The sequence below is a fragment of the Rhinolophus sinicus genome, chromosome 1, assembly GCF_057876585.1.
Source record: "Rhinolophus sinicus isolate RSI-liver-muscle chromosome 1, RSI-T2T, whole genome shotgun sequence".
NCBI classification, from domain to species: Eukaryota; Metazoa; Chordata; class Mammalia; order Chiroptera; family Rhinolophidae; genus Rhinolophus; species Rhinolophus sinicus.
Window position 1 is genome coordinate 197522929 of NC_142501.1, and position 26397 is coordinate 197549325.

Below are 26397 nucleotides of genomic sequence, written 5' to 3' on the forward strand. Positions count from 1 at the left end.
ACACTGATTAGAACTAAATATTAACGTGTATCTCTAGTTTCCATTGAATCAGAAATGGCAAACCACAGAACCACTTTCACAGCATGATCTAACACTGATTTGTCAATCTGAGCCATTATGATGAGGCTTTAATTTTTTTCCACTGGACATATAAATAAACAAATACTAAACTCAATGTTTAAAACTATCCACAATAACTTGGTAAGTGTGTGGGTGATATGATATGAAGAGTGCTCTTCGTATTTAATTTTCTAAAGTATATAATAAAACAGAGAATATTTTAAAGCCCAACTTACCATACATTGAAAATCCATGAAAAGGGATTACACCTAAGAAAACAAAAAAGTATTTATTTTCAATTAGTACATCCACTGAATTATTGGGTAAACTTTAGAGCAGTAAAACTGAAAATAGAAAGTTTTCCTAGTTTTGTTTCAACTTTGTTCACGAATGCAGAAAGACTTAGTGATGGTAACTAACAAGATATGCTTTTTTAATATCTTTAGAAAAGCAAACTACAGGTTTTCAACATATACCCAGTCAACTTTCTATTGATAACGTTGAAAAATTAAAACATTGAATATTATGTTACAAAAACAGGGCAAAAACAGAACAAGGCAGATCACAGAACTACGTTTAAGAAGTAATTACAATGCTTTCAGAAAGTCAATTGATTATGTCCTCCTGAGACAACTTCATCCTGAATATTTGAATCTAATTGTTAAAAGATAAGCGAGCATTTCAAGGTACCTCTTGTATACCGGGGGTGCCAAAGAAATGTATACACATGACTTGTATTCATCTTTTGTTATAGGTATGTACTGAGTACCACGATTTTAACACAGTTTTTTCCTTTCTTAAAATGTGTATACATTTTTTTTTGGCACCCTCTGTAGATGTATTCCTTTGTAAACTTATCAAAGATTATATCATAGAATGTGGTTTAGAAAAAAAAATACTGGCAGGAATACAGTACAAATTCAGTGTAGTCTTTGGCAAGAACCATACACAAGTAAATTACACATCTATTTCAAAGAAATTCTCAAAGCCTATCTTGGGGTGCTAAACATCTTGTTGCAATGTAAGTGAAAAATTAGAATTTGTACAGCTTAGGTTCTGTAATATACACACCACAGTATACACAGTGTGTATCTAACAACTGTACCAAATCAGGTTGCAAACACAGTAGGGGAGAAGGCTGAGAAGTTTACTTGTTTGAAAAATAGTACAGAAATGCTTTATTCACCCTACATGTTCAGAGGCTAAAACTCTCAGTGTTGGTGGGGACTTCAGAGGTCATCTAGAGTAAATTCTAGTACATGAGCGTTCCGTCTCCACTGAAAACACGTCCAGCTCTAGGCGATGCATCGATTCCCAGTGTGACAACCAATCCCAGTTCTGAACAGTCTTAATTTGGTGGGTTATTTTTCATACTGAACCCAGCTCTGCCTCCCTGTAACCCTCACTTGTTACTCCCAACACTGAACACAATGGTCATACAGAACACGTCTAACTTGTCTTCTCTGCAAACGTTCAGACATGTTTGCGGACATTGTTCTCTCCCCTCACCTCCATCACTGCCAGATGTTTCATTTGATCTTGCTCTAAGACTTTATGAGCTTTTTAAAAAAGAAAATACATGATTTTTCAATTATTGAAGACCTTGTGAGTTTCTTTAATGGTTCTTCAGTTCCAAAGTGGTCCTGAATAGCTTCCTTATTCTATTTCCCTCTGGACAAGGTACACTCCACCCCGGTCTTTAAAGCGAGGTGACTCAGACCTCTCATCATTTTTTTTCTCTTCACAATACACAGCGAAGACACAGTGCCCTCATGCAGTTGTTTGTGACCTAAGTAAATGATTACATATTCTTATCTCTAGTATATCTCTTATTCTAGTCTTTGGTGAACCATTCCAATTTGAGATAATCTTGGCCTCTCATTATTCTATCTGACGTATCCCCTACTCTCTGTTTCTGGTTCCACATTACTTAAAAATTTGGTAAGTGCACTAGCTACGTCCTCATCTGAAACATTATAAAAATGCTGGAGAAGACAATGAGGACAGGATTTCTACACTGATAGTAACCCAATAATTAGCACCGTATCGGGGTAAGTTAAGAGCAGGACCAGGTGTCAGACAAACTTGACTGGGTTCATCTAGCTCTGTCACTTAAGAACTTTGTGCCTTTCGGTAAGTTTCTTAGCTACTCGAAGCTGTGAATCAGAGATCATGCTGGAACCTACATAATATGATCAAGTGAAATAATGGCTGTCGCGTAGCCATTGATAAATAAATAGCGTGGGCCCTTGATAAAAGTTATTTATTGATATTATCATTCACCAGTTAGCTCATATGTCTTTGTTCTTGCTAGAAGTGACTTGATCAAAAAAGAGTGTGAGGAAAATCCAATATTACTGTGAACTAGTATGCTGGGGCCTCTGCATAGTTAGGCTTCACACGCTAGAATTCTCAGCATCTACCTTTTCCCACTTTTCCCTCATCTTCTAGAACACGCCAGGTTCATGTGGTCCAACTTGGGCTGAAGCCTGTCTGCTTATTCATTTTCTTGTTCATCTCTATTCGATTAGCCACCCCGTCCTTTCCACACTTTCCTATTCTTCAAGTGTTTAACACGCAATTACAGAACTCACTTTTCCTCCTCAGTTCACGCCACTGACATGAACTCCCTCACTTGTCTGTTCTTTACCCCAAACGTTCTTCACATTCCATCTGTTTCCTCATCTCCCTTTAGGGAGGTGTTCGGAGGACGATGTCTCTTTTTACTTTTTCAGAGCTAACATCTTCACCTGTGTTCTTAATCCCATTTCCTTGACTTTCACAGCAGCTGGCAACCACAGTCAGGTCCGTGGCTTGTTTTTATGCGGCCTGTGAGCTAAGAATGGCTCTTATATTTTTAAAGGATTATTTAAACAAACATAGAAGAAGAATAGACGACAGAGATTGTTTGTGGCCAGCAAAATTTAATCTATTTACCATCTGGCCCTTTACAGAAAAAGCTTGCAGACTTCTGCTTTGACATCTTGCCCCGCCAATTCTCTCGTCTGCCTGCTTTATGTGCATTACTCAGCAAATATGTATTGATCCCCTACTATGTGCCAGGCCCTGTTCTGACAACTGGAGCGTACTTTTTATTAAGGACATTAACATCATGATAAAATAAGCAAATGTACATCAGACAGGGATAAGTGCTAGGAAGAGAAGTAATGGTGGGATAGAAAGGACAGGTCGGGGAGTGGCAGAGGCCTTACTGATAACAGAGCCATGGGAGCCACGGAGGCAAGAGTCACTGCATAATGGCTGATCTGGAAGCCCTGGGCTTCGTCTGGTGATTGCCGTAGACAGGGCAAGTTTACGGAGGTTGCCTGTCTGGAGGCGGACTGTGGTGGCATCTGCTCTTCACTCCCACTCACGGGGGAGTAGGGACAAGGGGTGGGACGGCTTATCACAGTACTCGTATCGTCAGTGTCTGTGATTCCAGTGCACCTTTCAGCCAAGGACATTATAACCGATTATAAATACCCTCAACAACATAATTAAAAGTCCAGTGTTTCCCCCTCGACCCTACTTTCCCATCTGACAAATCTCTAATCTCTCTCCTGCCCTTGAAGCCAAGCTTCATTTTTTTGAAAATCATCTAAATTAATTTCTTTACTCCCTCATTACATATCCTCAACTCCTCGGTTTCTAGCCCTAGTACCCCAACTTCTGACCTCCGAATCCGGGGATCTCCTCTCTTTGTGGCCTGGCCCCCAGCACCTGAAACCTCCTTCTCAAACTTGCGCCTACCAGATCAGGCTCCCTGAGTCTCAGAAACTTCTGCTGCTCAGCTTTTCTTCTTTTTGTTGTGTTGTTGGCCAGTTCTCTGTTTAGCTTACTCCTGAACAGTAGCTATGTCCTGGACCCGGTTTTCACACTTGTTTCCTCTCTCTTTCCACCAGTATCTCATTATTAACCTGTAATTCAAACTGTAAAAGCCCAGTATTCTGCACCTCCTTCTGGATTTTCTTGCTGTAAAGAACTCTTTACCCCCCTAGTTTTCAGGGAAGAAAGCCTTGGGTCACCTTTGCTTTGTAGGTCTCCTTCAGCCCTTATACCTAAGTGTGACTGTGTTCCTTTCCTGTTGCTTCAGGAGACAGGGTACTTAACTTTTCAGGATTTGGCTACAATCGGATGCCAGCAGCTTCATTTCTCTTACCCAACCCACAAGAACAACTCTAATCCTACCAAATTGATTGCCACCCCTCCTCCAGCCTCTGGGGCTTAGGCAATGCTCTCCTCCATCTCCAGCCCTGTCCCAGCCTCACCCCTTCAAGATTTTAAACAACACTCCTCCTAGAAGGATCTCCCTGGCTCCCTCCTCCTTACCCCCAATCAATTCACTAATCTGTACTCTTGTATCAACTGACTTGCCCTGACTAACTGAGGTTCCCCTTCTCCTCTACGCACCTAGACAATCCTGAACGGATTTGGCTATACCACTCTACCTATGTTCACTTAGGGCCGTTCATTAACCTGTTTCCTCATACAGCACTGCTCTCAGACCAAGGGTGGGGGGAGGAGAGGGGGACAGTGAGAGCCCTGCTCTGGACCTCCTCTGACTGTACCCCTTACCCAGGACCCATGTCCCTCCTTTCAGACCACAACCCAGGTACCCAGGACTTTGAAATTCCCAGCCCAAAAGCCCCTAGCCAGCTTCCAGAATCCACATTCCTCTTTGGTGGAGCCACCGCCCTGATGAAAGGTGGCCCAAGGGTGGCTATTTGTGGAAGATGAGAACAACGTTTGGACCTAGGAAGTCCCCATGCATGACACCTGTCCAGGTGTGGGGTGGAGCCATGCATGAGAAGGGGTGGGGATACCAGAAGCTAGGGACTGCTGAGGAGTCTGAGACTTCTGAATCTGAACCTGGCCTTCCAGATTGTTATAAAGATATATTTGTCAAGACAAGATAACACAGTAGACTTTATTATCAGTTTATTCATCTTATTTATAACTTTTAAATATCTAGACTTAAGGTAAGTGGGCCTCCATTTGTTCTCCTGCCTGAGTCCTACAAAAATTAGGAATAGACCTGCCTTCTCCTATAAAATGGGGATAATACCGAAGAGGTTGTGAAGATTAAATAAAATATGTAATGCGCCTATCACGACGCTTGACGCAAAGTCAGGGCTTAACAACTGATGTTTTCCTACTCTTATCATAATGTTTTGTAAACATTTTTCATTTTTCTCTCTCCTAACAGAATAAACTCCTTGAGTGCAGAAACGATGCTTTACTCCATCTCCAGAGATAAGCTTAGTGCCCAGAATATAACGGGTACTTATTAAATGTTGATGGAATGAATATATGAAACCGTAGAGAATCTACCTCTCCCATTTTCCAACCATTCATGTTCCTCCTACTGCCAGGCCTGAATCAGGCTCTGATGAATTCTTACCGATGGACCTGTAGGAGCCTCCTAATTGATAGCCCTTCTCCCAAACTCTCAGCGCTCCAACCAACTTCTATAATGATTCAGGTTATCGTCCCAAAATGTTAAAGAGACCATGAAAAAGACCTCTACACCATATTCATTGAGGGTTTTCTACTGACCATTCAGACATCCACCAAATATTCGTTGAGCTCCTAGTCATCCAATTAACCTTCCCTGTACCTCTGGAGCTATCAAAATGAATATATTTCCACTATGTTTATGGAATTCATATTCTAGCCTTGTGAAATAGGCTAAGTGTCTACAGAATGAAATTCAAAACCTTTGATCTGGTCTTAACCACTCACAATGACAACCTGAGATACATCTCCCCCCTGCCCTTTTTTTTTACTGACATACAATATTAGATTAGTTTCAGGTGTACACCAAAATGATTTGACATTTTTATATACTGTGTAATGATCACCACTATAAGTGTAGTTACCATCTGTCACCATAGAAAGTTTATACAATAGTGCCTATGCTGTCCATTACACCACCAGGACTTACTTATTTTATCACTAGAAGTGAGTACCTCTTGATGCCCGTGCCCATTCCGCCAACCCCATGAGCCCCCCTTTTGTCACACCTCCTGACTCCATGCCTACTGTGGTACAGCCTGTGGTTCAAGATTATTATCTATAATCACCAGAACTCATCATGCACTTCCACACTTCGGTAGCTTTGAACTTGGTAACTCTGTATCCTAAATGCTTTTTGGTTTCTACTCAGCCTATCAGAATCTCACGAAGGTCAGGCACAACCTCAGAGAAACATCCTGGTCTCTTCATCATAATTAAGTGCGTATTCTTCTGTATTTTCGTGGCACTTTGTTCACATTTCCACCACTCTAATTTCATTATATTTTGTGTTATAATTAGCTATTTAAGAGCGTGCTCCGGAGGACAGGAAATCCGTTCCACTCATCTTTGCATGCATCTCACGATGCCATGAACATACTTGATGAACACACGCCTGCTGAACAAATGAATGGGTGGACGGATGAATAGATGATGACTGAGAAGCAGAAAGACAAGTACTGGTATCTAGTCAGGAGACCAGATTCCACAGTGGGCTCGCCACAGACCCGTCGGGTAATCTAAGGAAAGTCCTTGAACCTCCTGAGGTTCAGCAACTGCTTGTCCTGCAAAGGGACTAAAATTGCCTCTGAAATAGCTAACGCTAAAATTCAATGTTTAACAATTATGTCTACAGTAAATGCAGAAAAAATTGTGAGATCCGGAGAAAACGGGTCACATGAGAATCTTCCAATGGTAAGATTCTTTACTGATTTAAAAATCTTTTCCTTTCTAGAAACAGACAAATGTCAAAACCAGATTAGATTCCCATTAAAAGTCAATATTCCCAATATAGCCACCAGCTCTAGCTCCATGGAGCACTTAGAAGGAGGCCCCAAAACCGTATTTCTTCTTCAAAGTCTCTCTCATTTCTATCTTTGGCTGAGTCTCTTTCCTCCTATGCACACCCATCTTTTCCTACATTCTCTCTGCTGCTTCATTTTATTTCCTTTAACAATTATAGACTTTTAACAAGTAATGAAAAAAGTCTTGTCTACCTTTCTACAATAAGGTTGACATAGGAAAGAAAAATAAGTTAATAAATAGAAGGCATATTTTGATGCTTTACAGCAATATATGTATATATTATATCCTTCTAAAATACTAAATATCAAAGCAGATTTCTATTATTATTATACAAAACCCCTATATTCTTACTGCAAAAACTTTTCCTTTCACTGTTAAGATACTGCAAAAGCATTGCCCAAGCAGGTTAAGGTAGTCAGAACTGAAGACCTCACTATTAGTATTTTCATCTTCTACAAATATTTATTAAGAATATGCTAAGTGTAGGAATACCTTCATCAGCACAAAGCACTTTTAATTAGGAGACTTACAATGAATGAATTAGTCAACTGTTAAGCAACAAAAAAGGAGGCATGTAGTAAGGTGACTCACGGTCAATCACACTTTCGCTGCATTTCCTCCAAGTTCTGGAATCTATAACTGTCCTATAAGCTGTATGAGGCAAGGGCCACAGTTCACACCGCGTATTACCTTCAGCGTCCAGCACAAGCATTCCACAAATGAGATGCTCAATATACATGGTTAATGATGGGACCTTAAGCAATTGTAAAGATACTCAAGGCTTGTAAATAAAACAAAATAAAAACTCACTTATAAATAATTAACATATAGGACAGGCGGCTCTAAACAACTCAGTGCTGAATTATAAATGGCCGACAAAGTCATAGACATAAATTCAAATTCTGTGTGACTCTGGACGAGCTACCAGGACTCTGAGTCTCTACCCTCATTTCTGAAAATGGCGATAAATAAGACCAACTCCACTGGGTTGTACTAAACACCAATGGGGTAATGTATTTAAAGTGCCCCAGTGTAGTCTTTAGTGGTCAGCAGGTGCACAATAACTGTAGCTATTTTACGAGGGCTGACAATTAAGTTTGCGAACTTGTTGCATCGATGTTACTAACCTTTTTTTGGTATCAGAGGGATTATTCATTATGAAGTTATACCAACTGGACAAACAGTTAGCCAAGTTTACCATCTGGAAGTACTGAAATGGCTGTGTGAAAATGTTAGATGACCTGAACTTTTCACCAAAAATTCATGGCTCTTGCATCATGACAATGCATCAGCTCACAGGGCACTGTCTGTGAGGGAGTTTTTAGCCAGGAAACAAATAACTGTATTGGAACACCCTCCCTACTCACCTGATCTGGCCCCCAATGACTTCTTTCTTTACCCAAAGATCAAGGAAATATTAAAAGGAAGACATTTTGATGACATTCAGGACATTAAGGGTGATACGACGACAACTCTGATGGCCATTCCAGGAAAAAGAGTTTCAAAACTGCTTTGAAGGGTGGACCAGATGCTGGCATCAGTGCATAGCGTCCCAAGGGGAGTAATTTGAAGGTGACAGTAGTGATATTTAGCAATGAGGTATGCAGCCCTTTTCCTAGGATGAGGTCGCGAACTTAATTGTCCGACCTCGTATGCTGTCAGAAGGGATGGTACCACATTTCAGTATCAGCTTATACCTAAGAAAATCTTTTCTGGTCAGTATTAGATAAGGGTTCACGTCAGCTTAATTAAACCAGGACTTATGACCCTGAAAGAGGGTACACGGTCCACTTTCTTGAAGAAGGACGAAGTCTGACTCTGGCAAACAAAAGTAGGAGGCATAAGAAGCACTGAAGAATCCATTAACACCAAAGGGCACATACCACCTAGGACATTTCTTTGATCTCAGAGGCTGTCATGTTCTTGGGCAGGTTTTCAAAAATCCTTTCCTTTGGCTCTCATCACTTGTCTTTCAAGGGTCGAGTTTCATTCACCTGGCCATCATCCAAGAACCTTACTTCCTACAGCCATTGGGATGCTTGGGACACTGTCTCTTATCTGGCCTTAGAGTTCTGCAAGTCTGCTGTGAATGATTACCTTAAGATTTGAGCCTTCCTTTAGCTATCTGAAGAATGTCTAAAATATTAACTACCTACCCCATTCAAAAGGAATAACTTTATAAAGTAATGGTTTAACGGGGCTTTGGCATAGCTCAGAATGGTAAACACTGTCAACAAAAATAAATTTTGAACTAGGGGAGATATAAATAGCAAATATGACTCAGAAAATACCCCAAATATTAGCATGCTTTGCACTTACTAAATATTTTCCCTTCATTTCCTCACTGTCTCTATTAATACTTAGCATTTATAGTTGGACCATAACTCTCATATCTGATTCACGTTAACATCACTCCAGTTGAAAGCAAATTTTTACACTCTTTCATTTGGGATTACTCAGTACTGTTTATTTAATTCGTTTGTTGAAATAATCACTTCCTCTGTTTATTCTCATTCCACATGTAGCCTACAGGTCAGGAAGAATGGGGATTAGGACAATGATGACATTGTTTTCTAACTATTTCCATTATCTTTCTGAATTAGAACTTCAGAATACGACTTTGTTATTTTATTTTAGTGGTGAAAATTTCCCCAAACATCAGAACATATCCATATTTAAATATCAATCTAAAAGTCATACTTTAAATAAAGTCATAGTTTAAATAAAATTTAAATTAGGTTTCAATTTATGTCTAAAGTTACACATCAAATGAATTTTGGATTACAAGATGTTTTAAATTATTTAATTAATATAGATGACAAAAATACATTGCTGTTTATCCACTTGACACTTGCAAGCAGATTTAAAATGATCTACTTTCATTATTTCTTCTAAGAGCCTTTAGTACACCTCTCCCCCCACACACACTATGATAACCAGTGTCTTCAGACATTTCCAAATGTTCTCTGGGGTGGACGTGGCTTTGGTTGAGAACCATTGCTATAGAGCCCTAAAACTCCTCTACCTGATGTTCACTAGCAATTATTTTCTCTTGTCTTATAGGATACAAAAGGTATTATTAGCAAATTCTGATGTTTGTTTGAGTCTCATTCAGATCTATATGTAAGTCTTGTCTCCCTGCTTCTATTCTTGCTCCTGTATACTCTTTTACATTCATTCCTTCATTCATTTAGTAATGTTTGCTGATCAGTGACTTTATGTTGTGTGTGAGTCTAGGTGCTAGATATGTTGGTCATTCAAACTATGAAGGTCACGGTTCCCTTGGAGCTGACGTGAGAGTTACTGGCAGGCACCTTTCCTGACCACCTTATTTAAAATGCCCGTGCCCTCCCTCACCTCCCTACCTGTAATCAGTTCCTGTTCCTTTTCACTGTTCACCTCATCACTCCGAAATGACATCCATTAGCTATTTATTGGTTTACTGTGTGTCTCCCTCACTAAAATGTAAGCTCCCTAGCAGCAGGCATTTTTATTGTGGCTCGCCACCTAGGAGAGGGAGCCAGAGCTGGCTAAGTAAGTATTTATTAAGTGAATAAAGACAAATTATTCATGTTGAACAAAGAATAAAAGCAAGAAAAGCTTATAAAATACCTGTGAGAAGTCTCCCTCAACTCAGAAATTTTGCTCATCAGTTGTTTAATGAATCAACTAGAAAAAAAATCTGTCCATTGACAAGGCCTCAAGTGAGGTGAGAGGGTTGTGTGTGACACCACTCTGGCCTGTCATTTCCACAGAGGAAAGGGGATCACGGGAGGGTGGGTGAGGGAGCAAACCTCTGTCCCTTGTAAGCACCTGCCTGGTCAGGGACAGAGTGTGTCAATGAGCTGCCAGCAAACCACTGTGTGGGCCCCTGGGACCCAGAAAGCCAGGCCAGTTTTAGGGTGTGTGTGTGGGGGGGGGAGGGTAGAGGTGTCCTTGAGATTTCAGAGTACTCCTGTCTTTGGCAGAGGTTGAAAAACAGGGTGGGTCATGTAAAAATGGTGCTGGTATTGCCTTAAGTGAAAAATAAAGGGACAGCAGACCAACTGGTTTTTGTCTCTTCTTGTTCTGCCACTTCAGACTCGTTGCCCAGAGAAGACTCCTCCCTGATTCCGGTAAGGCTCTAAAACTATCTGAGAGAAGAAATGATTCTGAAGAATTAAGATTATGAACAGCTGTGGGTTTACCTCATTAAGGATTAAACTGTTTTTATTCTCAAGGAAAATCTTTCTAGAACCTATTATGTGCATCTTTTACTTTTTCAATATGCTAACCACTTTTTCTTCTAAAAGACACGCTAATGAACTCAGTAACACTTCCTGAGGCAGGAGAGCATGGTGATTAAGAACGTCACTTCTGAAGTCAAAGAGCTGGGGCTCAAAGCCTGGCTTCACCACTTACCCACTGGGCAAGTTAATACTCTGCCTCAGCTGCTTTATCTGTAAATAGGGATAATATTACCCTGTTTCCCTGAAAATAAAACCTAGCTGGACAATCAGCTCTAATGCGTCTTTTGGAGCAAAAGTTAATATAAGACCCAGTATTTTATATTATATTATATTATATTTATTATATTATATTATATTATATTATATTATATTATATTATATTATATTATATTATATTATATTATATTATATTATATTATATTATATTATATTATATTATATTATATTATATTATATTATATTATATTATATTATATTATATTATATTATATTATATTATATTATATTATATTATATTATATTATATTATATTATATTATATTATATTATATTATATTATATTATATTATATTATATTATATTATATTATATTATATTATATTATATTATATTATATTATATTATATTATATTATATTATATTATATTATATTATATTATATTATATTATATTATATTATATTATATTATATTATATTATATTATATTATATTATATTATATTATATTATATTATATTATATTATATTATATTATATTATATTATATTATATTATATTATATTATATTATATTATATTATATTATATTATATTATATTATATTATATTATATTATATTATATTATATTATATTATATTATATTATATTATATTATATTATATTATATTATATTATATTATATTATATTATATTATATTATATTATATTATATTATATTATATTATATTATATTATATTATATTATGACCCAGTCTTATATTATAGTAAAATAAGACTGGGTCTTATATTCATTTTTGCTCCAAAAGACGCATTAGAGCTGATTCTCCGGCTAGGTCTTATTTTTGGGGAAACACGGTAGTACCTGGCTCAGAAGGTTCTCATAAGGATTAAATGAATTAATGCATGTAATGTACTTAGCATACTGCCTGGCATATAGTATTGCTTGGAAAATGTCAGCTACTGCTGCTATAACTACTGTTATTATTATTATAACAATATGTTTTTGTTGGTGCCTTTTGCTCATTATAAAAGTCTTACATTATTATAATATGCTACAATCCAGTGATACCTTTCTAAAGGCATAGGGTTACTGGCTTTTACATAAAACACTCCTGCACTGACTTGTAGAATGCTGTTACATGCTGTTTTATAGTTAGTTTGGGTGTTTTTTTTTTTTGTAAGGTCTCTGATTTTTACTTCTACCATGTTTCCCCGAAAATAAGACCTAGCCGGACAATCAGTTCTAATGAGTCTTTTGGAGCAAAAATTAATATAAGACCCAATCTTATTTTACTATAAGACTGGGTATAATATAATATAATATAATATAATATAATATAATATAATATAATATAATACCGGGTCTTATGTTAATTTTTGCTCCAAAAGACTCATTAGAGCTGATTGTCCGGCTAGGTCTTATTTTAGGGGAAACATGGTACTGTTAGTCATTTTTCCTATCTCTGTCAGCTTCTTTCCATGCTTCTGTTTCTCCAGGAGGCATAAAAACCAGTGATCCAAGTCTGTGAGACATGTATGTTAGTAAAAGCTATTATGTTCTGAACTAAGCTGGAGAAGTTCTCCTTTGAATAGAGAGAAGGAACGAGACTCCACAGACCTCTATTTTGGTCCTTCAGAGGTATGTTACTGTTTACTTCCTGATGCAGAGACAAATATTTATAAAAAGTTACCTGAAAATTAAGTTTCTGGGGAGATAGAGGTAACTAAGGTTATACCTAAATGTTAAAATTGAAAAGCCTCCAAGCAGTTCAAAGAAATACTCATTAAACTCCCACTACAGCCAGATACTGGGGGAACAAAAACCAACAATGTGGTCCTGGACCTCAGGAAACTTGCAATCCAGAGAGGGAGATAAAGCAGACACAAACAATGTCAACGTAATATCCTAAGAGAGACCAAAGATTTTCACACTGGGTGCTGTGGGAGCCTCGAGAAAGGGCCTTTCACGAACCTGGGGGTGCAGAGAAAGCTTCCTGAAGAGGAGGTTGCCTGAACTGAGCCTACTAGCCAGCTGAGCAAAGGGTGAATGGGCTACTCCAAGCATGGGAACAAGCCAAGTAATGAGGTATTTTATGAGGTACTTTATGAGGAAATTATGAGGAAGCAGCATAATGCTTCTGTGAGAGTATGCAGGTGTTTCTGTGTGTGTGTGTGTGTGTGTGTGTGTGTGTGTGTGTGTGTGTGTGATTAATAGTTTGATATCGATATGATTTTAAAAAGGTAAGATGGGAAATGGTGAGCTATGAAGCCAGGAGTTAGACTGAATAGAGGCCAGACTCAAGATGTGTCCTCAACTGCCACGCCAAGAGGCTTGAACACTATTCATAAAGAGATGGGGAGCTGATAAGAAACCTTTAAGGAGAAAAACGATCATTTTCAGATTTTCCCTTTAGACGTGTAACTCAGACAGTATTGTCAAAGACAGAGCAAAAGTAGAAAAGACTAGAAGAGAGACCGGTTAGGTATCTGTTGCAATGAGCAAGGTAGAGATAGTAAAGCCTTAAGGAGCACAAGGGAGCAGTGATGGTGAAGAGGAGAGAGGTCCCACACGTATTTTAAAGATAAAATTGGATGGTCCTGGTGAATTGTCAGATGGGCAGGGTCCCAGACGGAGAGGAGTCGGGGTGACTGCCAGGTTTTAGGCCTGGAATTATCGGTTAGATGAGAGTATGATAAACTGAGAGAGAAATAGCAGAGCTTTTTTGTTTTGTTAATTATTGAGAGGTCAGAATTGAAGATATAAATTTGAGTAATTAACAAATAGAGCCAAGACAGCAGATAAAAAGTCCTTGTAAATGTGTGAAAGCAGAGCAGAACAAGGGTGGGGTGGGACACTGGAGAACGCTAGTGCTTAAAGAGGCACCAGTGGATGTCCCGTGAAAGAACCTGGGACACCACTCTAAGAGGTGAAAAGAAAGAACAGTGCCATGAAAGTTTTAGATGGAGTGGGCAATAATGAAGCTAAACACACTGACAACACCTGCATTTTTTGAGCACTCAATACACATCAGGCACTGTGCTGTTTTAGACACTGTATCTCATTGAATCTATAATCCATATGCTGTAGATGACAAATCTGAGGTTCAGCAAAGCCATATAACTTACCCAAGGTCATGGGGTGAGCTGGCAGAACTGGGATCTGAACCCAGGTCTGCTGGATTACAAAGCCCATGTTCTTAACTCTGCTGGAGTAAAAGAACTTCTTCAGGATGCAATTTAATATCATCCTAAGGACTGATACGTATTGCTTTCCAAGAAGCGTATCTTAAAAAGTCTAACAATCTCAAAGGAATCTTTAAAATTTCATGAGCTCATTATACATTTGATCCCTTTGTATAATGGAACTAGATTATTTTGGTGATATATTTCTTTGTAATCTTGTTCTTTCATTAATACTGCACTTGTCAAATTATGAGAAGAACAAAGTGCAGCGTAAGGCAGCCCACTCATTAGTGCTCTGCTCCAGTAAAGCCAGAGGGAGGCCCCAGATGGGCCAGCTGGTGTTCTTCAGAGGAAAATTAGGCGCCTGGACTCACACACCTGTCTAGTTAGTTTTCTCACAAATATTATTATTGGTCTCAAGGAAAACCAGAAAAGGTGTAGTTTAGCACAAACCTACCACAAACATGGAAAAGTTAACTAACATAGGTATTCTACAGAAGGCTTTAGATACTAAATTATTATTAGATCATAAATTATTTAAAAGTAGAGAATAAGAAAGTCATTCCTATTATGAAAGTTGTAATTTTCCTATTTCCCACTAGAGGAAGCAATAGCATTACTCTTACCATTTGGTGGATAAAAGACAGCATATTCTTCCATTCCTAGTTTTCCTGTAAGAGAAAGCCATAGGGGGTTTCAGTATGATTAAATAAAAGAAACAAAACTGAAAAAATTAACTGATTTTGTGAATTTACTGGTAATGGAATTTTAAAAACTGCAATAGTGAAATCTAATTTCATTTCATTTTATGATATGGAATTAATTTGAAAATATGTCCACCGAGTTTTTGATATTAGCAAATCCTTTCATCAATTAAAATCAGTAATAGAAACTTAAGTACAAGGTAAGTGATATAAAACAATGAAAAGAACAAATGCTTTCAAGCTTCTTAAGCACTTAAGAGAAGCATCTATTTACAAGGTTAGGATTGTTTAGCTAATTATAAACAATTCTAATCTATTCATTAAAGAAAGTCCTAAGCTTTGCAATGCCTCATTAGTTTACATTTTTATAGGATGTACTGAAAAGTTAAAAATTAAATGTCTTTATATGGTAGTAATATTTTTGGAATCCCAAAACTTCATATCGTCTAAGAATGAGGCTAAATATTTGAAATCAGAGTGGTCTCCAAAAATTCAAGTATATTCACCACATTCAAATGTTTAAAGGAGTTTTAAAAAAATAGCTTTTCCTCAAAACTTTGAAGGTTCTGAGTTTATTCCCACCTCCCACCTTAGGTAGCTTTTATCTTGATAGTTTTTCTAACACCTTTGAGTCTTGCATGAAAAGCCACACGCAATCTTGCCCTGAGCTTTAAGGTAGTATTTTTAATTAAATAAAGAAAAATCTTTTGTTGTTCCTGGGGGTGGGTGGCAGAGGGGAGATGAAGAATAAGAACCATGACCAATGTAGGTTAAGGTGGAGACAACAGGACTAATTTTGTGTGTAAGGATGTAAGGAGACAATGGAATAATGGAAAATAGATTATAGATAGGATGGATAGATATAGGAAATGTTTGCTAAACTTTCTGTCACAGGCTTTAGGTGTTTTAGAGGTTTAGATGAGCAGGAAATCAATGATGGATTGATGGATTTGGTGAGATACAGGCTAGTTCTTCAAGGACCTGTGATTTTTTGCGGGGGAGGAGTGGAAATCCATGTGGGGTACGTATGGAGGCGAATATGAATATGGAATAATGTGGAATAATCAAGAAAGCAAATTTAGCTAGGTTAAGACAGCAGCAACTTCTGGGCGGCTGGCCTTGAAATCTTGGCTGAGCTAAACTCATAGAAGGAAAAATAAAAGTCAACAGATATAAAAGATAAAAATACAAGACAAAAACAGAAAGAGCAAGTAGGTAAGATTAATAATGTAACTTTAAATGCTGCTACTGGGAACCATTTTCCTGTGATTTGTGATAAGTTGATTGGGCATTTACTAAGTGGGACAGAGGATAGTTATAGTCATTTGAGAGAAAACTTATTAAATAATTTACAACAAAAAATTCGACAAACCAATGTATGCTATTAAATAAACAGTCTTGGTACAATAATGTAATTTCCTTTATGTTACTAACATTTTACCTCTTATGTAGGATTTTGGTGGTGAAGCACTGTTGTATGCAAAGTGAGCCAACACAGATGTATCCCGGGAAAAACAAAGTAAAACCTGGGTACAACATTGGAAAAAACAAACAATTAAGCACTGTTTAATTCATTGCTATTTCCTGCTTGGGAGGCATTCAGGCAGTGTCTTTTAGGTTCAGTACTGTGCCTGGAAATGGGAAGAGCGCCCTCTATTGATGGGCTTACAGTGGATGTCAAGTGCGATGGCCAAAGTTCATCCAAAGGTTTCTTACTGTTAGCCACTTAAATCTTGAACAACAGTAGAAAATGTAAGTTGTGCTATCAGTTGATTCTTTTACTGTGCTTTGCAGCTGGGAAAGAGAAATACTTGAACTTTGGAAAAATTTAACAGATGAGCAGTGTATGGGGGAACCCTAGGGAACTACAATGGCATAGGGCAATTTGGGAAGTGCCGGAAGTTGGAACTAGACTCATTGCTGGGATGTAGCAGCAGGCAGTTGGGCATGTCTGGGTGGGAGGGGAGGCAATAATGATATTTAGAAGGGACGGCGGTGGCAGCTGCAGCAAGCGGCAGCCCAATACAGGTTAGAAGCTGTTCGTTCTGACCAGCAGGTAGAGTGTGGCAGCTCTACTTGAAGTGGAAAATAGCGCAGAAAATCAGAATTAAAGATGTCCATTAGGAGGAACTGGATTGCTGACATCCACCTGCAATTTTAGGGCAGCGGGCCAATCCCTGGGAAGGCAATTAGTTACAGGAAATCTGGGTCCTGGCATTAGAAGACCTGGAATTCAAAAGATGTTACTAAGAAAAGCATTTGGGAATGACTGGAAAAGGCGGGAGCCCAGTTAACAGAATGGGACACAAAGCCAGGGCTGGACTCACAGCAAGAGAGAACGGAGAGGGAAACTGGCTCCAAGACACAAGAAAGGGCCCAGCTTTAGAAAAAGGATCAGTATGGACACCGGACATCAGTCAGGCCCAAGGGTGAAATGTGTACCAACCATTGATACTCATTTCTTTTTATTATATTTTAAAATACTACACAAGCAATACATTTATGATAAAAATTAGAAACACAGATCATCAAAATAGGAGCAAAAACACCCATGATCCCACAAGTGTTAATATTCTTATGTATATATATCCTTTCAGACTAGTCTTATACACACATGTATAAATTTTTCAAACAAAATAGGATTATACATGTTGTTCTATAACCTATTTCTCTCAATATTTTAAAATAAATATTTCCTACCCACATTTTTTAATGTTGAAGAATATTCCACTATATGGATGAACAAGTTTATTTAACCTGTCTTTTTTTGTTGTTGCTCATTTAATTATTTCCACTTTTCCTGAACTATAAACAATATTGCAGTGAACTCCCATATAGCTAAATATTTATGTACACCTTTACTTAAATTCCTAGATGTCTTGTTAAACTAGGGGCATTTTAAAACTAAAACTTGTGATATCCATTGCCAAATTGCCCACCAGAAAGAGTTTCTATTTATTTAAACATATCCAGCAGTAAAACAGTATATTTTCTCTTATTCTCATCGAAACAGATTATCATCATCTTATAAGTTAAAAAATGGCATCTTGCTTTAATTATTAATGAGGTTGAACAAGCTTCTATTTGCATTTCCTTTATGTTCCAGTTCATTATCTGAGTCCCTTTTAACACTGATGGTTTTTAAACTATTGATTTATTTAAATTATTTGTTTATTAAGGATTCTAATCGTTGGTCTAATTGTATGTTAGACCAAACATACATTTATCATTTCAACAAAATGAGCAAATGACTTTGCTCAAATAATTTGTTATCCCTCCTCACATTTATAATGTTCTCTATATATTCACCTAAATTATTAAAGTCATTGTTGTTGTTCATGAAAGTCTGCTTCATCCCTTTTAGGAACATGTCTCAGCTCATCTTTTCTGGCATATCAATCTCCATCTGAGTCTGCTTCCCTGGGAAACCATCTTGCAACATAGTAAAAGTGGGGGAAATGGTGAAATTCTAAATACAGGGTAAAGGAAGGGGCAGTGGGATTTACTAACAGATTGGATGGAGAGAGAGAGAGAGAGAGAGAGAGAGAGAGAGAGAGAGAGAGAGAGAGAGAGAGAGAGAAATCAAGGATGATGCCAAGTAGAAAGATGTTTGATCTGAATAAGTGGAAAGATGGTCACCATCAACTGAGATCGGTCAAGTTGAGAGGACCAATTTTGGGAGTGAGAGATCAGGGGTTCAGTTTTCAACATTTTAAGTTTGAGATTATCTGCAAAATACCTAAATGGAAATGTTGGATAGGCAGTTGGAGATACTAGTCTGTAGCACAGAAGAGAGGTTTACACTGAAGATATAAATTTGGGAGTTATAAACATATAGATGGTAATGAAAGCCACAAGATAGGTGAGCGTGGCGAAATCACCAAGTGAGTGAGTGTAACTAGAGAAAAGAAGGCCAGCACTAAGACCTGGGACGCTCTAACATTAAGATATTAAGGAGAAGAGAAGGAACCAGTCTAGTAACCAAGAGAGGTGGATTTCCCATGATGCTAAGGAAGGTTCTCGGAACCATTCATTAGCCTGGGTCCATTTGAGTGCTGGGAGTTGCTGGGAGTTGCTGGGAGATGTAGTATGTTCTAGGTAAGGAGGGGAAGTCAGGTTGTAATCAGATAGTATTTCTATGTACATATTTCTAGTAAACTGCTTCATAAGGTTCAGAAAAAGGGGACCTGAATCTCTTTGGTTCGAATAACTTGTTATTCTCCCCCTTATTCTAAACAATTTTACATGTTCTTACTTGATTTTATATTTATAATATTGTATACTCTTTCTTAAAGAGGGACCCCCAAATTGTATAAGCTTTAGGTCCCCAAAATGGGTGACTCGTAGAGTAACGGGGGGGGGGGGGGGGGGAGAATGCGATGTCTAGAAAGCCAAATGAGGAAAGGGCACGACTGGATCAAATGCTGTTGAGAAATCAATTAAGAGGAGGATTCATCATCGGTCATTGGATTTAGGTATTGGTGACTTTGACAACAGCATTTTTAGCTCAAGTTGTAGGACACCATATACAATGTTCAGTACCTCATTATTATTTTTTAACAATGTATTTTAGAGATCTTTTCATACCAGTATAAATGAATATACTGCTGCTTCATATAGGGTGGCTTAATTTTAAAGACGACATCATATTTCATTGCGATTATATACCATAATTTATTTAATAGGTTAGACCTCTAAAAATGAACATTTAAATGATTTTCAACTTTATGCTATTTCTGACAATGTAAAAATAATTAACCTTTTACTGAGTCATTTCACACATACATGAATATTTTTGTAGGACAAATATATAATGGAATAGCCTAGTCAAAGGGTGTGTGCATTGAAAAATGTGATATTTGGCTATGTATTCACATTCTTTGTTATCATCTATCCAGAATTTCTTTTATGTATATAGTGGAAAGGGGGCTGGCTATGTGAGTAAGCTCAGTCTTTATGTTGCCTGGCTCTTTATTTTCCATTACATATTCTAAATGATTACTGCTCATATTTGAAAGAATAAATAATTTTAATATTTTATTTGGTAAATAGGCATTTAACTGAATTATCTTATTAGTTCTAATGGTTTTCACTTTATTACCTTGAATTTTTATATATCTATACTCAATAATAACTTTGTATGCTTTCTGCAATTTATAACTCTAATTTATTTTTCTTATCTTATTCTTTAGCTAGAAATTCCAAAAAGACTCATGTTCTTTCCTTGCTTTTATGGTAATATCTCTAGTACTTCAACATAAGTAGCATTAACTTACATTAAGATAGCAAATGTGATTTTATATAAATATTATTCATATGTCAAAAATATTCTTCACTATAGTGTATAAATAGTTAAAAAAAAAAGAATGTTAGGTTGCATAATGGTGTGAATATACCTAACACTACAGATGGTTAAGAGGGTTAAGATGGTTAAGATGATTTTATGTTTTTGGGTTTTTTTTTAACCACAAGTTAAAAAATTAGATGTTCTTAAGTACAGTCTCAAATATATTTTGGGCAGCTATTGACATAATCATATCATTTTTAAATTGAGATATAATTAACATATATTAGTGTCAGGGTAAAACATAATGATTTTAATACTTGTATATACTGTGAAATGATCATATTTTTATTTTTAGACCTGTGAATGTGATGAATATTTGCCAATAATTTAGTAAAATCATTAGGTTCTAAAATATTCTAAATCTATAAAGTTTTACCAAACCAGTAAATAATATTAAACTCTCGGCAAACCTTCCTGTACCACCGTGGTAAGTAGCATAATGCCCCCCCACACACACACACCCCCCCCTGCTCCCAAAGATATCCCCATCCTAATCCCTGGAACCTACGGATATTCTACCGTACAAGACAAAAGGAATTTTGCAGATGTGATTAAATTGAAAATCTTTAGATGAGGAGATTATCCTGGATTATTTTGCTAGGCCCAATGTAATCACAAGGATCCTTATAAATGAAAGAGAGGCAACAGGGTCAGAGTGAGAGAAATTTGAACATGAACATGCTGTCTGCTGTCTTTGAAGATAGAGGAAGTGGCCACGCGCCAAAGATGTAGTTGTACTTTAGAAGCTGGTAAAAGCAAGGGAAGGAAATGGATTCTCCTCTCCAGAAGGAACACAGCCCTGACAACCCTTTGATTCAGCCCAGTGAAACTCATTTCAGGCTTCTGATCTTCTCAAGAGAATATGCTGATTTTGTTTTAAACCACTAAATTGGTGGTCAATTGTTATAGCAGCAATAATAAGCTAATACAATTAAAACAGCTAACAGAGTAATACAACTAATACAATAATAAACAAATTTGACTACTATTAATAAACGGATACGATTAACGTTAAATAATGCAAAAGGAAGATATACCTACACATATTTTTCTACCATTGCCTAGAAAGAAAACAGTTTCTAAAGAAATATTTGTACTAACTTTGCCCTAACAGGCTGGTGGGAACACGGTAATGTTAGGAGAAGCTCTGGGCTTACATCCGTTCCCCTAGAGTCCCTGCTGACTACAGAAGACACGATATCTGAGATGCTCTAGAGAGAAGAGTGGTGACTGTAAGGTGATAATGCCAGAGGACATATGTTAGACATCACGTACTGGTGTGCAACGCTGGGATGCAAGCGAAGAACTGCCAATTCTTATGCTAACCTGAGTGGTTGTTTTAACTTCTGAGATTCCAATTTTGTATGCGTAGTAAGATTTCTGGCATAAGAACAGCAGATAGGTAAGCCTGGAGTTGAAGGGAGAGGGCCAGAAAGAGATATAAAAGTGAGAGTTGTCAGTGTATAAATGGTATTTAAAGTCATGAGAATAGATAAAGGCAAGGACATTAAAGAAAAACAAGGGGTCCAAGGACTTATCCTTGGGGTACTCCTGGGGCGGGGAGATAAGAAGAAACCAGCAAAGGTGAATGAGTATGCCATAGTAAGATAGAAAGAAACCAGAATGCATAATGTGCTAGAAACCAAGTGAAGAAAGAGAATTAAGCAGAGGGCATAAGCAATTGAATGATCAAACAGAGCAAGATGAGTGGTGGGAATTGACCACTGGATTCAGCAATATGAAGTCGCTTATGACCTCTGGTAGTGCAGGTGGGCAAAAACGTCTGATGAAGGATGGTTAAAGAGAGACTAGGATAGGAATTGGAAACGATACCAACAGATTTTTTAAAAACAGTTTTACTGAAGAAGGGAACAGAGGAATGGGGCAGTGGCTGGAAGAGGTGTAGGATCAAGAAAGATTTTTTGTTTCATTTTATTTTGCTTTGTTTTTCAGATGAGAGGAATAGCAGCATATTTGTATACTGAGAGGAGTGATCCAAGAGATGGGGAAACTCACAATGGAAACACTACCATTGCACTGCCTTTGGGTACCAAGGGGAGATGAGGCCTAGTGTCCAAATGCAGGGATTGGCTTTATCCTAAAGAAAAGCAAGGATAGTTTATCCATCATACCAGGAAGGGAAAGCTGGGCATGTGGGTGCAGCTGTAGGTAGGGGCAGCACATGTGATGGTGGGAGAATGTGGGTGTTCTCTTCTCAGAGCTTTCATTTTTTTCAGAAACAGGACTCAAAGTTATCAGCTGAAAGGGAAGAGATGGAGGTTTGAAAAGAGAGAACGTGTAAAAGGCCATCTAGGAGGATAGATGAATGATGCAGAATTGCTGGGCAGAACTGAAAACTCCTGAGGTCAGCAGTATGACTTTAAAGTAAAACTAGTTTATCATGGCTGCATGTTTTTCTCCAGCCACTGCAGCTGTTCAAATGCACGCTGCAGCCACAGAATTGGTGTGGAACTGTACTCAACTAGGGTTAAGGTCTTGTCAAGTAATTGCTACTAGAAGGTGGGAGGAGGGCAAGGTAGTTGAACATGGATTCAAGAGGAAGTGGTTCTAATGACTGACATGTCTTTCGCATTTGTTCTCTCTTTTCCATTCACACAGGCCTTGCTCTCTCTCTCTAGGGGGCTTATGAACGCTAAGCGGAACTGTGAGAGCTGGTCACTGCCATGCTAAGCTAACTCTCCTCACCAGTCACAGCATGCATGGGGTTCACATTTATTTTTGTTTTTCCCATTCTCCCCCTAACTCCTTGCCATTAAGAACCAGACACTTCTTATACAGCTCCTGTACCAGAACACTCTTACTAATTTGACTAAATGGATAAATGAATAAAGAATATCTGATCACATATTTCTTAAACTCCATTCATTCAATGGCATTAAAATATCGGTAACTGTGGCATTTTCTAATATGTCAGTACTGCTACTCAGCATACGCTACATAAGGCAAGAATATGACAGAGAATTTTTCCCAGGACAGAAGGAGTAAATCCTCATGTCTTCCCTTACGGTATAGGAATACTTCCCCACGAATATTTTATACACTTCGGACAATAAATTAACTTGTAGGTTGTCATGATGCCATTAAGTACTGGAACCCGAAAATAATATTCACACTACCCAATTTTCTTCCCTGAGGTAAGGTCCATCTTCTGTTTGAATACATTTTAAAACTCTGACATAATTTGAGACTTTCAACACCAAAAAGTATTTTTAAGAATTTCATGTAAAATAAAAACTAACTAAACTTTGGAATGATAAAAAGTTGACTTATTTACTCAAAACATTATTTCTAGAATAGTCAGTGCTGTTGCCTATAAAATTTAGGTAACTGCACGAGTTATTCGGGAGCAGTGCATCCTTGTAATATAGGCCTGGATTTTCATTAAAGAGGGATTGCTGAAGTTTTTCTCATCTTTATATGGACACAGCAATGCCATATGCTATCTAATTTTGTAGTCTAGTCACAAAATCCAATAAATGGGTTGGACCCAGAGCATGGCCAGAAACATTAAATTCATTTCCTTATCACCAATAATTTTCCTAGACAGCAGATTGTGTGACTAGGCAGCTCTACGAAAGGAACGTCTGTGACTAATGATAAAAAGGCTTTATTCTGTCTTACCTCTCACACGCACACATGCACACACACACGTGCACACAAGTGCATACACACGCTTATATAAAAAATTAGAACTCAATTTCTGATAATAAAATATTGTTTTCAATGTATACAATTACATATTTTTTTATTACTTAAAATAAACTTCTCTCTAATAATTCATATAAATCATTAAAAGGTATGATCATGGAAAGTGTTTTCTTAGTAGCTATCCACATAAGAAAAATTTAGTTCTGCGTAATTCCCAAAGACAGAACTTAGGTATTGTAATTATCTTTTTACTTATGTTTTAGGGATAAAGATCCCTATTAAAGCTTATTTAGTGTCATTTCCAAAGTACTAAAAGCAGTAGAGGCCATGATGTACGATTGAAAAAATTATGAAAACATATGAAATCTAAACGATATAGTTTAGAGTAAAATATTGATAAAAATGCAAAATAAAGGTAAAAGTACCTCCTATAGTACTTACTGTCTGTGATATTAATTAATTTATATCCAATGCTTTACATAAACACTTTAAAATAATTTCAAAACGTTTTTAATGTTCATGTCTTACCTCCTTAGCTAGAAATGTAAGCCCATCAAATGTGGTATCATTTACACATAAAGATCAATATATATCTACTGATGATCATTCTGCTTTTTCTCAGAAAATGCACTCACTGTTTATAAATAGTTCCATTTGTCAGACTCAGTCATTTTTAAGTTTTCCAAGTTAATGTGGGACAGACAAAATGAACATCTCCTCAAGGGTTAATTCTGGCACTATTTGGAGAAAATATTCCTGCTCTCTTTTAAGATGATGCCCTTACTGACCCTGTTAACCAAATGAGGCAGATTTGTTACCTGGAAAGTCCCTTTTACCGCCACCAAAAAGCCTTTGTAGTTGTAACTTAAAGTCGACAATCCTCCTCTCTCCAGTCACCACATGTGATGAAATTGTCAAATCTACACTTTCTCTACTCACACACTGAGTAGAATAGTCAACACACTATATATAAATCATGCCATTATTGGCCTTCAGTTGATGTTATAATTTATGTATTCATGTGCTTAGTGTCATAACAATTTCGTGTTCTGGATTGAAATAGCATAGGAAGGACCAAAAATTTAACAAGTTACGTTTTTTGCCAACTAGTATATATTTAGTTCATTTGATTTTGTTTGTTTTATTTCTTTAATATTGTGCAATATCAATGGATCTATTTCTATTAGGACTCAGTTCATATAAAGGATCCATCATCACATCTAGAACTGAACTCTAACTAGAACCCTGTACAGTGACAGTAAAGCCTTAGTCAGGCAATCATTACTAATTTTAAGATTTTACATAAAAGAAGAAAACTTCTTTGCCAACAGTAAAAACAAAAACAAAACCCTATCAATTAAAAAAAGTATATGATATTAAGACAGATTTTTATTTGGGATCTACAGCATGCACTAGAAGGAACATAGAGGACCAAAATAGTTATGGAATTTATATGGGAATTTGATTATAAAATAATCAAATAAACTATAATAAGTACTATAAATAAAAAGCATGGAAAGCATTACATAGCACTTCAGACGAACATTTTAGATGGCCATGACCTTGCTGTGTGTGTGTCTATGATAGATGGAATGGGGAGTAGATCAGGAAAGGTGTATGTAAGAGAGTGATTCTTTCAGCTGAGAGCTAAATGAAAAATAGGAATTTGACAGAGCAATACTCTTTACATCACTGTAAACAATTACATACTTTTTATTACTTAAAACAAACTTCCCTCATTAAGAAATCGCAGGTCTAATGGCCCTGAGGTAGAAAGGAGGATAGTAAACTTCAGGATGAGAGAGCGTCGGGGTGAAGGGGAGTGACGAGATTGGAGGGGTGGGCTGCGTCATAGTGTCACGTAGGCCCAGACCCCATGAAGGATGTTGGTCTTTTTGGTTTTAATCACACAAGGTACATGAATTGATTGGTATTTTTAAAAGATCGCTCTGAGAAATGGGAAAAAAGAAAGAAAGAAAAAGAAAGAGGAAATTAAAGACATCCAAATAGGAAAGAAATAAAACTGTCTTTATTTGCAGATTATATATACATATATACATATATACATATATACATATATATATACACCTAAAGACTCCACCAAAAATCTGCTAGAATTAATCAGTGAACTTAGGAAAGTTGCAGAACACAAAATCAACATACAGAA

The 26397-nt window shown here is 37.1% G+C and overlaps 1 protein-coding gene across 6 annotated transcripts in view; it reads right to left on the reverse strand.

Moving 5' to 3' along the window:
- The window catches only part of TBC1D19 (TBC1 domain family member 19), a 113452-nt gene that overhangs the window by 12904 nt on the left and 74151 nt on the right, over positions 1 to 26397 (reverse strand). For all 6 annotated transcript variants that reach the window (XM_074322099.2, XM_019743920.3, XM_074322109.2 and 3 more), the window contains 3 exons: positions 16656 to 16740; positions 15137 to 15181; positions 297 to 329 (listed from right to left, as the gene is read on the reverse strand). In XM_074322099.2, the coding sequence (XP_074178200.1) occupies positions 297 to 329; positions 15137 to 15181; positions 16656 to 16740 (163 nt within the window). The remainder of the gene's footprint in view (positions 1 to 296; positions 330 to 15136; positions 15182 to 16655; positions 16741 to 26397) is intronic.